This window comes from Calonectris borealis, chromosome Z (genome assembly GCF_964195595.1).
Source record: "Calonectris borealis chromosome Z, bCalBor7.hap1.2, whole genome shotgun sequence".
NCBI classification, from domain to species: Eukaryota; Metazoa; Chordata; class Aves; order Procellariiformes; family Procellariidae; genus Calonectris; species Calonectris borealis.
The window spans coordinates 60,013,564-60,026,909 of NC_134352.1; the positions used below are offsets into that span (position 1 = coordinate 60,013,564).

The 13,346-nt window shown below is 39.3% G+C and overlaps 1 protein-coding gene across 5 annotated transcripts in view; it reads right to left on the reverse strand.

Annotated features, from left to right (window-relative positions):
* The window catches only part of POC5 (POC5 centriolar protein), a 30,213-nt gene extending 17,866 nt beyond the window's left edge, over positions 1–12,347 (reverse strand). For 2 of the 5 annotated variants that reach the window (XM_075136770.1, XM_075136769.1), the window contains exons 1-2: positions 12,151–12,343; positions 4,382–4,529 (exon numbers count right to left, since the gene is read on the reverse strand). In XM_075136770.1, coding sequence (XP_074992871.1) covers positions 4,382–4,529; positions 12,151–12,255 — 253 coding nt within the window. In that variant the 5' untranslated portion in view covers positions 12,256–12,343. Of the gene's footprint in view, positions 1–4,381; positions 4,530–8,924; positions 9,025–12,150 lie in introns of all 5 variants that reach the window. The other 3 variants (XM_075136768.1, XM_075136771.1, XM_075136767.1) reach the window with 3 other exon arrangements.
* Positions 12,348–13,346: the final 999 nt, after the last annotated feature.

Genomic DNA, 13,346 nt, shown 5'->3' on the forward strand with positions numbered 1-13,346 from the left:
GAGAAAGTCAAAACGCCAGACCAAAGAATATTCCACAAACAGAACGTCATGTCAGATGGCATCACATGGCATTGGAAACTCTGTCGGTCTGAATACCAACATCACATGAAGAAGGCGAAAAAACACTGCAAGCTTGAGAAGCTCTGCAGAAGAGCAAACTTTTAGGTATTAACTTTATACCCAGCAAAGACATGCATTTTGTTTTACAAAGTTATAGAACACTACCCTAATAATTTAGGATTTTGTTATTTTAACACAGCAACAGCATTAGAGCTGGACAGGGAAAGAACAAATGTCAAAGAGCCTGATTTTTAGTATGAACATGTAGCAATGGCAAAAGAATGGAGCTAAACAAAAAATTAACTGTCCTTCAGAAACAACCTGCTAATCTATCCTATCTGGTCAGTACCAGGGGTATAGTATTAAACTTGAATTCAACTACCTTCTCACTGTCCATCCAAAGTCTTGTTATTAGTATCAGGAGAAAAAAAGGTATTCCAAGGCCATTAACACTGCAGCAAACACCACTCAAATATGCAATCATCCTGGATCAGTACTAGAGGTTATATAGAAGAGTTGGACAGATTTTGGTCAGACCCTTTTTTAAAAGTTGAAATAACCTTCTTTTTACAGCTAGATTGTTTCAAGCTCTGTCTCAAGATGGAACACAGCTCTTTCCTAGACTGACAGGACTTAGTGACACTTTGAACAGCAAACCTGTGTTTTTTGATTAAGCAACAAAGCACCAGAAGTTTATTTCTAGTGTGTAGTTAATAGAAGCATGATGGGGCTGTGTAAATGTTCTTGCCTTAGTCTCCGAGAAAATAAAGAGCACCTTCTTTACTGTTTTTAGCCATTTTTTTATTATGAAAATAAAAGACATTGTATTTTGCAAGGTGCTGCCCTTTGCAAAGAAATAAACATCTGAATGTCTATAACTGAGGGGAATATGTGGCTCCTTGTAATGAGCAATACGTAAAACTGCAATACAAAATTTTGACCACAATCAAGCGTAAGAGCATTTTTTTTCCCCTGGCCCATGACAACTAACTACAGCTTGCAAGTGACTATTCTTATTTGGTAATACCAAGCATATTAAAAGATAACTCTGTTCAAATATTTCAAGAGAAGCAATCAAGGGAACGGAAATTTCTCCTCTCACTTCTACTGCACATCTTTAGGCAGTGAAAAGGAACAAAGACTTCATAGGCTACATGTTTGGGCCCAGGAAAAAAAAAAAAGAAAGAGTATAACCCCTCTCACAGAGTAAAAGAGACACAGCAAACAGTGCTGGCTAAAATCTTCTCTTCAGACAAGGGTGATTGAAAATGGAATATAGAGTCATCTACCAAAAAAAAAAGCACAAGTCTATTGTTTTGATTCTGATCTTCTTTCTTATGAACAGCAGTATCACACATCACAAATATTCCCTTTCAAAACAGTGTCCACTCAAACCACGAGACAAAACTCTAAGCAGAGGAAGCACTGGGGACAAGACCTGAACTGGGATTTGCTCCATAATATAATTCCACACAGCTGGGTTTGAAATTTTCTACTCCCCTCTTAAGAACAACTTATCAGGCTGAAAAATGCTTCCAGCAGCTGACCTGAACTGCTCTACAATTCAAGAGTTTTGCAAGTGTATTTGAATCCTGGCAATCTGCTAGTGTGACTGATCAACAGCTTGCTACAGTGAAAGAAGATTCAGAGGAGATGAGTACTATGCTCATGAAGTTTAGGGAAGAATACAGGGAGTGACTACAGCTGTTGTAAAGAAAGCTGAACTTATCTCAACACAGGGAGGGGCAGAGGGTGGCCTTCGTTTTTCATAAATGGCTGTATCAGTTGAGTGGATCAATTGGTTGTGTAAGTGGCCTTACTTAATCAAGATGTATGAATGCATTCCTGTGCTAGCCAGAAGAGCAGGAGGGAAGTGTTGGCTCAACTGAACACAGATAAAAACTAAGCAACCAGCAAAACGAACTTTCAACAGTGGAACAGGCTTGAGCTGGCTTTAACCCACATAATCCTTCCCTTCCCATAACTGAGGACACCCAGTGTTATGATGGGTACGTGTATACAGACTGGTAACAGGAATCATGTTTGTACCGTGATCTAACTGTATACTACAATTACTCTACCGTGCTGTGACTGTTCACCAAGTCCTGCTCAGATTTTGTCTAACACACAGCTCATGCTAACGCCGGGTGTATGTTGGGAATAGTGCGATTAGGTCAAGGCAGGAGCAGCATATAGGCAGGACGTGATGGACAGAAGGGCTAAAGGTCATTATGCAGCCATTATCACCTGCAGCTTGCTGTCTCCTGCAGCTATAATCCTTGCACCTTGATTGTCTGGCAGTTCCTTCAGAATTCACTAACTTATAGAAATAGTATAGACCAAACTTCCAAGCTGAAAGGTATAAATACATCAGCTTATCCAAAAAACTTTTGAAATGTATCCAGACTGCTGGGGCTTCTGTGCTTCCCGGTGTGATACAGGGGAGGTCTGCACCATGATGAAGGAGGAAGGACAAGCACTCTCTCCGTCAGTTAGGCAACTATTTTGCTCACAGGAGTGTGAGATACGAGTTGCGAGTTATGAATTGGAGAACTCGTGACTTAAAAACCTTATGAATTAAGGGATGAATTAGTGAATTCACATGTTAGACTAGTCTGTACAAAGGGGATTGAGCCCTTGTTTGATGTGTTTGTTTTCTTTACTATTGAGCTCAGAAAATAATGTTTAATTTACGAGTATGCCAACCTGCAAATTTGAGAGATCCAAACAGACTGTGACATGTGCTTGCATTGCAATTTCAGTATATTGCTCTATTACTCTGCTAAGCCAAGACCCCTGTAATAGCAAACATCTTCAGATGAATAAACTGGTATTAGCAGACTAAACCCTCCTCATGTGCAATAACTAAAGCAACTTGGTCAGAGAGTACTGGATTCTTGACAGTAGCCACAGAATGTTCTTTGGCTGTGGAAATCACAGGTAGTTTAAACGTTACCTTCAGCTGAATCTATCAGACTGCAATTTTTGGTACCTCAACCTGATATAACAGATGAGGATGTTTTATTCCCCCAATCAAAACATTTTGTATCATAATTTTTTAAACCCCAAACAACTGCTCTCATTCTAGGAGTTGCAGGAATACCTCTTACTATAGTGGAATTTTTTCTACAATGTTTGATTGTTCAAGAATAGTTGCCATAGTACAACATACTAGCAGCTTCTATTGATCTGATTTCTTACGCAACTTGGTACAATTCCCACACAAGCCATAACTACACCGGATCAAGTTAATAACCTTCAATATGTAAAAATCAAAATGCAAAGGCTGCACTCGAAACTCTTCTGTTGGCAGAAGTTTTTCTAACATTATTCACATTCTAATTCCAGACCTACTTCCATTACAGAATATTCTCTCTCTCCAAATCTCCATTCTCACGCTTTCAATGAACCTAAAATCATGCCTTCTACATTTCCTATGGCAGTCTGGTATTCAGAAGACCAACCACGCTAATTCTGCATGGGGAGAAGTTATGGATATGATGTCCTTAAGGACTAAGATTCTCCATTACTTTATAAAAATGATAAAACATTTCTTCTTATGGCATACTGGAAAGAGAGGTATTGGCTTGGGTGTCTGAATGTACCTAAACTCCACTGTACAGACTCATTGTGGAAGGATACAGAGCATAACCAATACTACCATCCCCACTTTAATCACATTCCTTATTTTAAGAACCTGTTTCTAGATTTTTTTTTATTATATTGTATTAACATGAGTTAACTAAATGGTAATTGACAGCTTACTAAGACTGCTTTATATTCCAGTGAAAACAACATACAATTTAAGAAGACAGATTTATTTTTACTCATGGTTCTTTTTCCAAGATGAAATAAACAACTTTCAGTGTCTGCATTGCCCTTTGCAATCCCACTGGTAAATTCTTGCTAGCAGAGGGTTATTCAGCTAGGTATATTTTAAGGTAACTTCCAAATAATCGTATTTAAAATACTCATTTATCACGGCAGCACAGGTATGAGAAATAACAGTTGTCACCTGTCAAATTTCTACGAAGTATACTGTCAATAAGGGCACCCCTTTTTGCATTATTACACGAATCACTTTAAGCATCTGCATCACAAGACACAGAGAACTGTCAGCACATCAATACTATGATCTGAAAGTTATGTCAGAGAGAGAACCCTTCAGTGAATATGCCTTCCTAAATTTCTTGTTGTGCAAAATGTAAATGCGCTATATATGATCTACATATATTTTTCAAACAGAAGCTACTAGAAAACTTAAGTCAAAAAAGTTGTATCATGTTCTTGTAAGCTCAACGCATAGCTTTGTACATACTACCTGGAGTCTTACGGTGAATGGCATCATCTGTTACACTTGAAAATCTGCCACCTGCTCTCAGTTCTGAAGCAGGTTCTGACCACTTCGAGACACTCTGTTCAAACTTCGGAGTCACTACAGCATAACGAAGCAGCTCTTCATATTCATCCTGTCACAAAGTGATGACGAATAATTATAAAACTACAATTACATTTCTAAAAACTAGGTATATGTAGGAAGGAGTAGAAATGGCTTTTGATAATTTTTGAGAGTTTTTTTATTATCATTATTATGGTGAAAACTAAGAGGATTTCCCTTAGAGTTGCAAAAGCGAGCTGTTTTTCTACCATGATTACAGTAATTTATCTCTCTCTTGTTTCATGTTGACGTTCATTCCAATTACAACTAGATGCACTGTAATAGTTACATCTAGACTTCACGAGATGCCAGAACTGGATACTATAACAGGCACCTTAAAAACATGAACTAAAAAAAAAGTTCCAGATCATGTAACCTATTAATCACCCGATACTATTTCTAAGTATTACTATTACTGCAAAGAAAAATATGTCTTTTTATAGCCATGACAAAGATACTACTGAACACAGTCACATTTCACATTCCGTAACATTACAGTTTCTTTGGTGGGAGTTCTAAAGCCAATCATCAAAAGACATTTGAATATCCAGTATTTTCTTTAGATGAGATATAATTATTCTCACCTTGTATTATGCATTTTTAAATTACATAGGTATAGGGAATGTGTATATATAACTAATATAAAAGCTTTCCTGTTAAAAAGTGATAAACCAACCTAACTGGTATGTGGCATTATACTATGTACCAAAGTAAGCCAATTAACTTAACATTTTTTTGAAATCTCCTAGTTAAACAGATCTTTAGAATGAAAGTATTTAGAGTTCAATGTGAAACTGTGAACAATCTGTATTGTAGCTTAAACATACAATCCAATACTTAATTTAAAAAGTTCCAGTAGCAGTTAAATGTTGAAACCGATCAAAGCCACTAATTAAATATTTGGAAAAAAACGACGGTTGGAAAGTACTAAACCAGGTCACTAGCAGTCATTTTTTCTTCACTTAATACTATTGTACTAATTCTGTTTAGTATCCTAATGAGGTCAAACCTCAGAAACCAGTTGTGAATTGCAAAATTATTTTCCTCTGCAGGCTGGGGAAAGTTAGAGTGGAAACAATCAGTTAAAGGTACCAATTACCAGGTAATATGTTTTTGAATCTACCAGCTGAAAAGGATAATCTTTAAAACTTTCAGTGGAGCCCTTTTATCTATGTGGGTTTCAAGTAATTAAAGAACATTTTAAGAATCCAGGTTTTGTGCCTTTTAGCTGAATTCTAGTTTCCTTTCAAGTTTCCTATCTTCTAACCTATCATATTAAAACTAAAAGGCTAAATAAATGTATGTGAAGCGATATAATTACAAACAAATATATAGTGTATCTTTTTGACAAGCAAAAGGAAGTATCACATTCCACATCAAAGGTATAGTTAGCTGTGAATCAAAAAGTTATCCATTTTTCCATATCCATATCTTTCTAAATAAATACAGTTTACATTTTATCAGATGTCAGAAGAAGAAAACAGGTATCTTCAGATGAGTTATTCAACCATGAACTACATGGATCTATACCAAATTCCCTCCAGTAAAATTTCAGCAGAGTAAAAAAGCCGATATACTCATCTTTACTTTAACTCATCTAAATTAAATGATTGTGCAGAAGACATTAGATCACTTCTCTGTCTTCCTCAAAGAGATAGTGTGACCAGCAACTTTAATTTTTCCCCCCAAACAAGTTAGTTTTCAGAGCTGATCCAGCTTCTTCCATGAGTACCTTATCCAATTCAAGGGACATAGTAGGTTAAGATGTCAGGTACAAGTAGGTGGCTCATTTTGAGTCAAGCAATTTAATCACTAGCACACAGTCTGTGTTACTATAGACGTCCTGAGCACTCAAAATATGCATTTCAAGTTATGGCAGAAAATTTATCTAGTCTTTCAAGTTTAACACTCTTACTAAAACCCAAGGAATACACTATGTGCAAGGATACACACTCTATGCACTAACAGAAAGTGCATCCAGTGAAAGATCTGAAAATAAACGCTTTTAAATTACAACCTTACAACACTGTTGGAATGAAGTTGAAAGCAAATATCAAAAACCCCACAGTATCCCAATTGTAATCAGAAACTTAGACACAAAAAAAAAAAATCCCGGAGACTGCAATAAGAATATGTAAGACAGAGAAATGGAAACATTAAGTGATTAAGTGTATTATCTCAATCTTAAATATTCCATAACAAGGACGCTGCAATTGGAATGCAATATTGACCAATAAATTTCAAATAAAAACATAATAAAATAAAATTAACAATATATCTTTGGTTTATTTACTATCTTTGTTTCGCTTTAAACAAAACTTTCAAGCTGTTATGTCAACTACAAAAATTCTGTTGGAGCATAAAACTACAGGAATATAGTTCTAAGGCCCGAAGGTCAGAGGAGTTTTGATCACTTGATGCATACTACCTTGGTTTTGTAGAAGTAAATAAATTAGTGTTGCAACAAGCAAACGGCACAAGAGCATTCAAAGGTTTGGGTTTTTTTCTTCCTTCTTAAAGCATTATAAAAATCTGCAGATGTTGCATGGAATTTGTCCTTAGGATTGCAGTCAAGGTTACTAAACAACACAAAAAGAATGGATTGAATGGACTAAGTCTTGCAGAACTCAATTATAAGTAAATGGAAATTCTCTAAGAGCCTTAGAGAGAATTCTCTAATTAATTTAAAGTGGATTCTTTCTAGGTAATAATCTGGCCTCTATTTAAAAGCATCAAATTATCAAAAAGGCTCAAACAAAATAAAACAAAAAAGGCCCTTCAAAATTATCTACAAAGAGTAGAGTACTTCCCTGTCAGTATTCCTGTTCCTCAGCTGTGACCCCAGTCATCTTCTTTTTCAATAGTAATAGACTCCTATGACGAGCGGCTGAGGTCTCTGGGTTTGTCTAGTTTGGAAAGAAGGAAGGTCGCTGAGGGGCGACCTCATTGCTCTCTACAGCTTCCTGAGGAGGGGACATGGAGAGGGAGGTCCTGAGTATTCTGTGATAGGACAGACGTGTGGGAATGGTCCAAAGCCGTGCCAGGGGAGGTTTAGATTGGACATTAGGAAGCATTTCTTTACTGAGAGGGTGGTGAAACACTGGAATGGGCTTCCTAGAGAGGTGGTCGATGCCCCAGGCCTGTCAGTGTTTAAGGGGCATTTGGACAATGCTCTTAACAACATGCTTTAACTTTTGGTCAGCCCTGAATTGGTCAGGCAGTTACACTAGATGATCGTTGTGTGCCCCTTCCAACTGGAACTATTCTGTTCTATTCTAGATGTGTTCTCAGTTGCAAAGCAGTCATTCATTAAGATTAGTTTACCTTATCATTCTCTACAAGGTGGCCTTAGAACCTCCTTGATAATCAACCAGATCATAAAAGAAAATTCTGGTCTTTCAAAATTTGTCGCACGCCTTCATCCTGTTTTCCAACTACAAACACAGATTAATTACTATTGCTGAACAAAGATTAAGAAAACTTATCCATGAGATAATGACCACAAAAAGAGAAGCATACGAACTGCAGAAATGAATCACCCATAAACAGGTAGTTTAAAAGGGACAAGCAATCCACATAAAGAAAAAACAAAACTTAATTTAACAATGCTTCTGCTGTACATGCCCATTCCACCAGGTGACAAAAGTGGAGATGCATTTCTACAGGGCAACAAGCAAAACCTATTTTTGTCAAACCCAGCCTGGTTTGGATAGAATCCTATCAAAGGAAAAAACCCACCCACTACTCAAATAGGAATAACCAATTATTAAAGGATGAAAATCTGCTGCTTTCAAAGGAATACGACAAAGACTTTATCCAGTATCTGCATCCTCCCAAAAGAATGCTGAGCACAGAAAAGGAAAAACGCCCACCGTTACAGTTCCAGCATATCTTGGCATATTTCATGCAGAAAAAAAAAATAGCATTTCCTTTCTGACACTAAATTGTCCACAATCCTACTCCAAGGGAAATAAACCCATTAAAAAAAAATCAGTTCTTACAACATCATGTAAGAAGCCTAACACAGTTACACTTCATCCCTCAGAAATAATGGGTTTCTATGCTACTGTGTCAAATTTATGCTTCTTGATAAGACTTAGCACACATAAAAAATAATACCAGAAAAATAAAAGGTAAGAAAACTGTACTATTTTACCTATAGTTGTCATTGATCAATCTTTTAAATTTAGATAAGAATTTTCACATAAATTGAAATTTCTTGCGAAATGCACAAAAGGGAATCCGAGTGAAGATATTTTAATCTCAGATATTTTTTGTCTAATTTGCTTCCTTTTACTAACATTTTTATTATTTTCCTGTACACGTAAAACAAAAAAGATCCAAGTTTTGTTAGGTTTCCTCATAATTATCCTTTGCCAAATAAAATGCCATGACAGTGAACCAAATGAGATTGCCTCTTTCCTACCTGAAGATCTGAAGAAACAGAACTGCCCCGAACAGAGTCTTTTGGCAAAACTGGACTTGTGCTTTTCTCCTCATCTGATGACATTCTGCACAAAGTTAGTCTATAAAACAGTAGAAGCTGAACTTCATTTTTCTGTTCCAAAAGGTTTACTGTATGTTCACCAACATTTTACCCAGAAAGAGAGATTCTCCTGTAGAAACCACATCAACGCCCATTTGGTGGGCTAAACTGATTGTATAGTCTCATTATATAACGCTAGGTAGGAAACTGCTTGATCCAAACCATACTCAAAACCATGAAAAGACTTCCATTGATTTTAAAAGAAAATAATGGAAAATGCAAAAGCAACAATATAAAAGTTTTCTCTTATTTTACATTGACTGCGTAAGTTGAATACCTAATGCTTCATGATACACAATATAAAATTTTACATCAATGGTAACTAAAATACACCGCTAGAGGAAAAAAAAGAAAAAGAGAGAAAGAGAAAAAAAAAAAGGAATAAGAGAAGCCTTAATTTACAGATACATTCCTGTGTCAATCCCTCCTTCTTATTCACATTGTATTGTTTTGGAGCTTATCAGCTCGTTTCAGTACAAAATTCCTATAAAGTGACATACGAATGACTAAGCTACACTGCGATTTTTTCCCCCCTGAAAAAATTCTCTCCCTACCTCATCCACAGCCCAAGCTGAGATGATGTCCTGAACACTCCAGTTCAATACCCTGACGCCTTCACTTAGGGGTCAACATCAGTCTCCCCCCACTTTTTCAACTCTTCTTGCCTTATAGGCCCAGGAAGACAAACAGGTATGGAAGGACAGGAAATGCCTTAGGTTCAGGTAATGTCAATCATTCCAGCAATTTCTACGCAAGATAGTGAGGTATTCTTTGAACATTTGGGAAGCAGGCGATGCTGCAGAACTGACAAGAAACTTGAAGACTTTCTGAAAGATATACGTATCTTTTAATCTACTGCAGCCTGGAGTAAGTCCTTCAGTGAAGAACTGAAGTTCTTGTGATAAAACTTGATAGGATATGGGGAAAGAGAACTCTGAAGGATATGGGGGGAATGAAAGGAATTACAGAATGAGTGGGAACTGAGTATTAAGCAAGGTGAATTTGTTAATGAATGAATGGCAGAGTGATACAGTTGCCTGATGCACATGAAAAACAATCATCAGACACATTGAGCAGGGACTTGTCAGCAAAGAGTAAGCACAGGAAGACCACCGTCAATAACCAGAGGAACTGACTGCTTGTACAATGTAGCAAACAACCATGCAAGGAAAATTAATATTTTTAGAGAGACCGTTAAAACTGTCAAATATAATATTATCAGTTGTTTTTTTTAAACAGATGCATTTTCTGACAGAAATGTTATTTTTAAATTGCTAGTTGTACTGCCATTAAATTGGCAGTAACTCAACAATAATCTTTTTTCAAAAAAAAAAGGCAATAATGTCATAGCTCTTTGCATAGGAATACAGACGGAAATTAATTGTCTTTTTGTTCTTTGAGTTATTCCAGATGCTGAATCCTCCTGCACCATAAAAGCTCTCTCTGCCACATCTTGCAGAATGGGAAGTTCATTTCTGTACTTAAGACCACTGTCCTGACTCCTATTTTCAGTTTTCTGACATCATGCCCTTGACACTCAGTCTAGTGTATCTAGTTCTCCGCTTATCACTGAAACTACTCTCAAGCTTGTGGTCTTCCAAAACTCAAAAGGTTCCTTCGTCACAAGTGATGCTACCTCTCCACTCCAGGCCACTCTCTTCTTCAAATCTGTAACTGCAGCTTACCTGTTTGACATCATCTTGTAAGAGTCTCTCACTGTCACCTCAAGCTCAGTGTGTTTGTCTCCTCTTCCCATCCCTTTTCTTTATATCCGTGGACTAGCCCTCCACTCTGTCCATCCGGTTTCCACTTGAGTGCCTTTACTGACTAGAATGCCGCTTTAGATTCCACTAACAGGTTACTACTTAAATTCGAGCTTTCCCTGCATTTCTATGTTTTACTTGTCTGTACCTCTAATGTTTGTGTCTAGAGTCTAACCTTGCATTTTGATTATTGCAACATTCCAGTGAAAATCCCAGTAAACCTAAAATTCTAGAAATCTACTCATGTACAGAACAACAGATTGGATTACTAGATAAATTAAGATAAATACACTTCTTTTAAGCCAATGTTTACAGACATCATTGCCACGTCATGCTGAGAATAACGTCTGCTTTGATCTCAGTGAACAAGCACTAAGCTCAAGAAAACACTGGATAAATTTCTAAAAAAGAAATCAAGGGATATTAAGTAAGACACTATCTCTGGGTCAACAAGTTGATTTGCTAAGCTGCAACTCATTATATAGTGAGAGACAAGTGAGAGAAGCACCTTCATGCTTACCATGTTCTTTTAATCTCACCTGCACATCTGCCAAAACATATGTCTGACTTCATTAAAGAAAGATTCCTCTTAACAGCAGTAGTTTCTTCCAAAACACAAGTGTACAACTACACAACTACTGTTAGAAACAGGACACAACTATAAAGACCTTTGGTCTGACCCACCATGGCTGCTCTCATTCTTAATTTTGAATTGTTTGAGCTGTGCTCAGGATTTTGGGTTTGGTTTTGACTAAAAGTGATGCTTTCCAAACAATTTAATGCTGTATTCAGATCAGAGGACTCAACACCTAGGAAAGAGAACTACTCCATCTCCCAGTACACACAGGACATATTCTTTCCTCTTAAGTGTAGCCCCTTGTAAAGCAGCACTGCTCAGGTCCACGTTTTTAAGATCCTCACTACAGCATCTCTGCAACTACTCCTGACGCCTGCAGAGCTGATACTACAGTGACCGCCGCTGTCATCTCCACTAGCGACAGGAAGGGCAAGCCGCAGGGTGCCACACAGACACCTGGGAGGCACAGCCGCCTAGGCACCCGGGTGGACAGGCAGGAAGGAGCACAATTCCGGATGTGAACAGGAGATTTTTTTTTTTTTTTTAAAAAAAAAAAAAAAAGGCTGGCCTTTAAGGCAACACAGCCCAACTACCCGGGGGCAGTGGGTGCCCACAGGCCCCCTCAGGGAGCGGTACGAAGATCGGGTCGGGGGGGCTGCGGGGAAGCCGCCGGGCAGGAGCACCGGGGTTATGGAGAAGGTACCGTGGAGGTCGCGGCCCCTCGGGGCGCAGCACCCCCGGCCGCCCCCCGCCACCCCCCTCTCACCTGCGGGCACCAGCCGCCCTCGGCCGCCGAGCGAGACGGTTTCAAACTACCAGGGCGGAAGAAGAAGCACTTCTCTGATAGGCTCAGGGTGCGTTTACAATGCATTCTCTGATTGGGCAGTTTGGCGGCAAACTAGCCAGTTAAATTGCTCAGCTGGGGGGGCGGGCGTGCCAGTCCATCCCACCGCCGTCCCTCTTTCGCTTACGGCCGCTTCGCCTCCCGCCGGCCTGTGCCAGTCGGCGGCTGCCGCGCGCTGATTGGCGGCAGCATTCCCGGGACTGGTGCGCGGGCCGCGGCCGGCCGTTGGCGGGGGCGTGAGGGGCTGCGCGCGGGGCGGGGCGGGGCGGGGCGGTGCTGTGGTACCGTTATGGGGGGGCGGGTGGCGAGTGATAAGCGGTGGGTTAGCTCCTGGGGCCCCGCGAAGGTGGTGGCCGCTCTGTGGTGCTGGCGTGCGCCCCTCATCGACCGCCAAAGCAGTGGCTAGTGGCCCTGTCAATGCGCGGGGCGGCTGGGGGACATTGCCAACCTGAAAGCTTGGGCTAGGCAAGGTGGGGGGAGCGTGGTGTTCTCCATGTTGGAGAAGAGCTGCTGAAGGGCCTTCCTGTGGAGAAAGAAGATTTAAAAAAACAGGATTCTTTGGTGGAACTACTTTGTTCTTAAACATTTCCACCTATGCTAATTGTGAAGCTAGAAAACCTCCCCGAGTAGGCGCTCTAAATAATTTTTGCAGTGATGTTAGAGAAGGAGCTGTGGGCTCCAGCATTTCTCTCCAATCCAATTCTATAAACCCTTTTATAGGTAGGCACGCTAAATGAATTCAGGTGTTAAATTCGGTCAACCCTGTGGCAGAGCTGTGTGTAGCACACCCCATCTGAGGCAAAGCTGCTGGGTCAGTAGCTGGAGCAGTAACTGCTCGGTGTAATCACAGAGAGAATTGGTTTTATTGCTGTTATCTCGGGGCTATAATAAACAGAAATTCAACATCCAAGTTTTAAAGATTTTCTATCAGACATCAAGGAGGAGAGAGTCCTGTTTGCTAGCCTTCATTTATCCTGATGCCATCTTAACTGTTCTTTTTGTAATGCAAGCTGTGACATAGAAAATCTTTTCAAAATAATTTACAGCACTGAACTTTGGCTACAGCTGTACCATCTGGTATACTAGAGCCACAAACTTCCTGGTCAAGCTCCATAGTA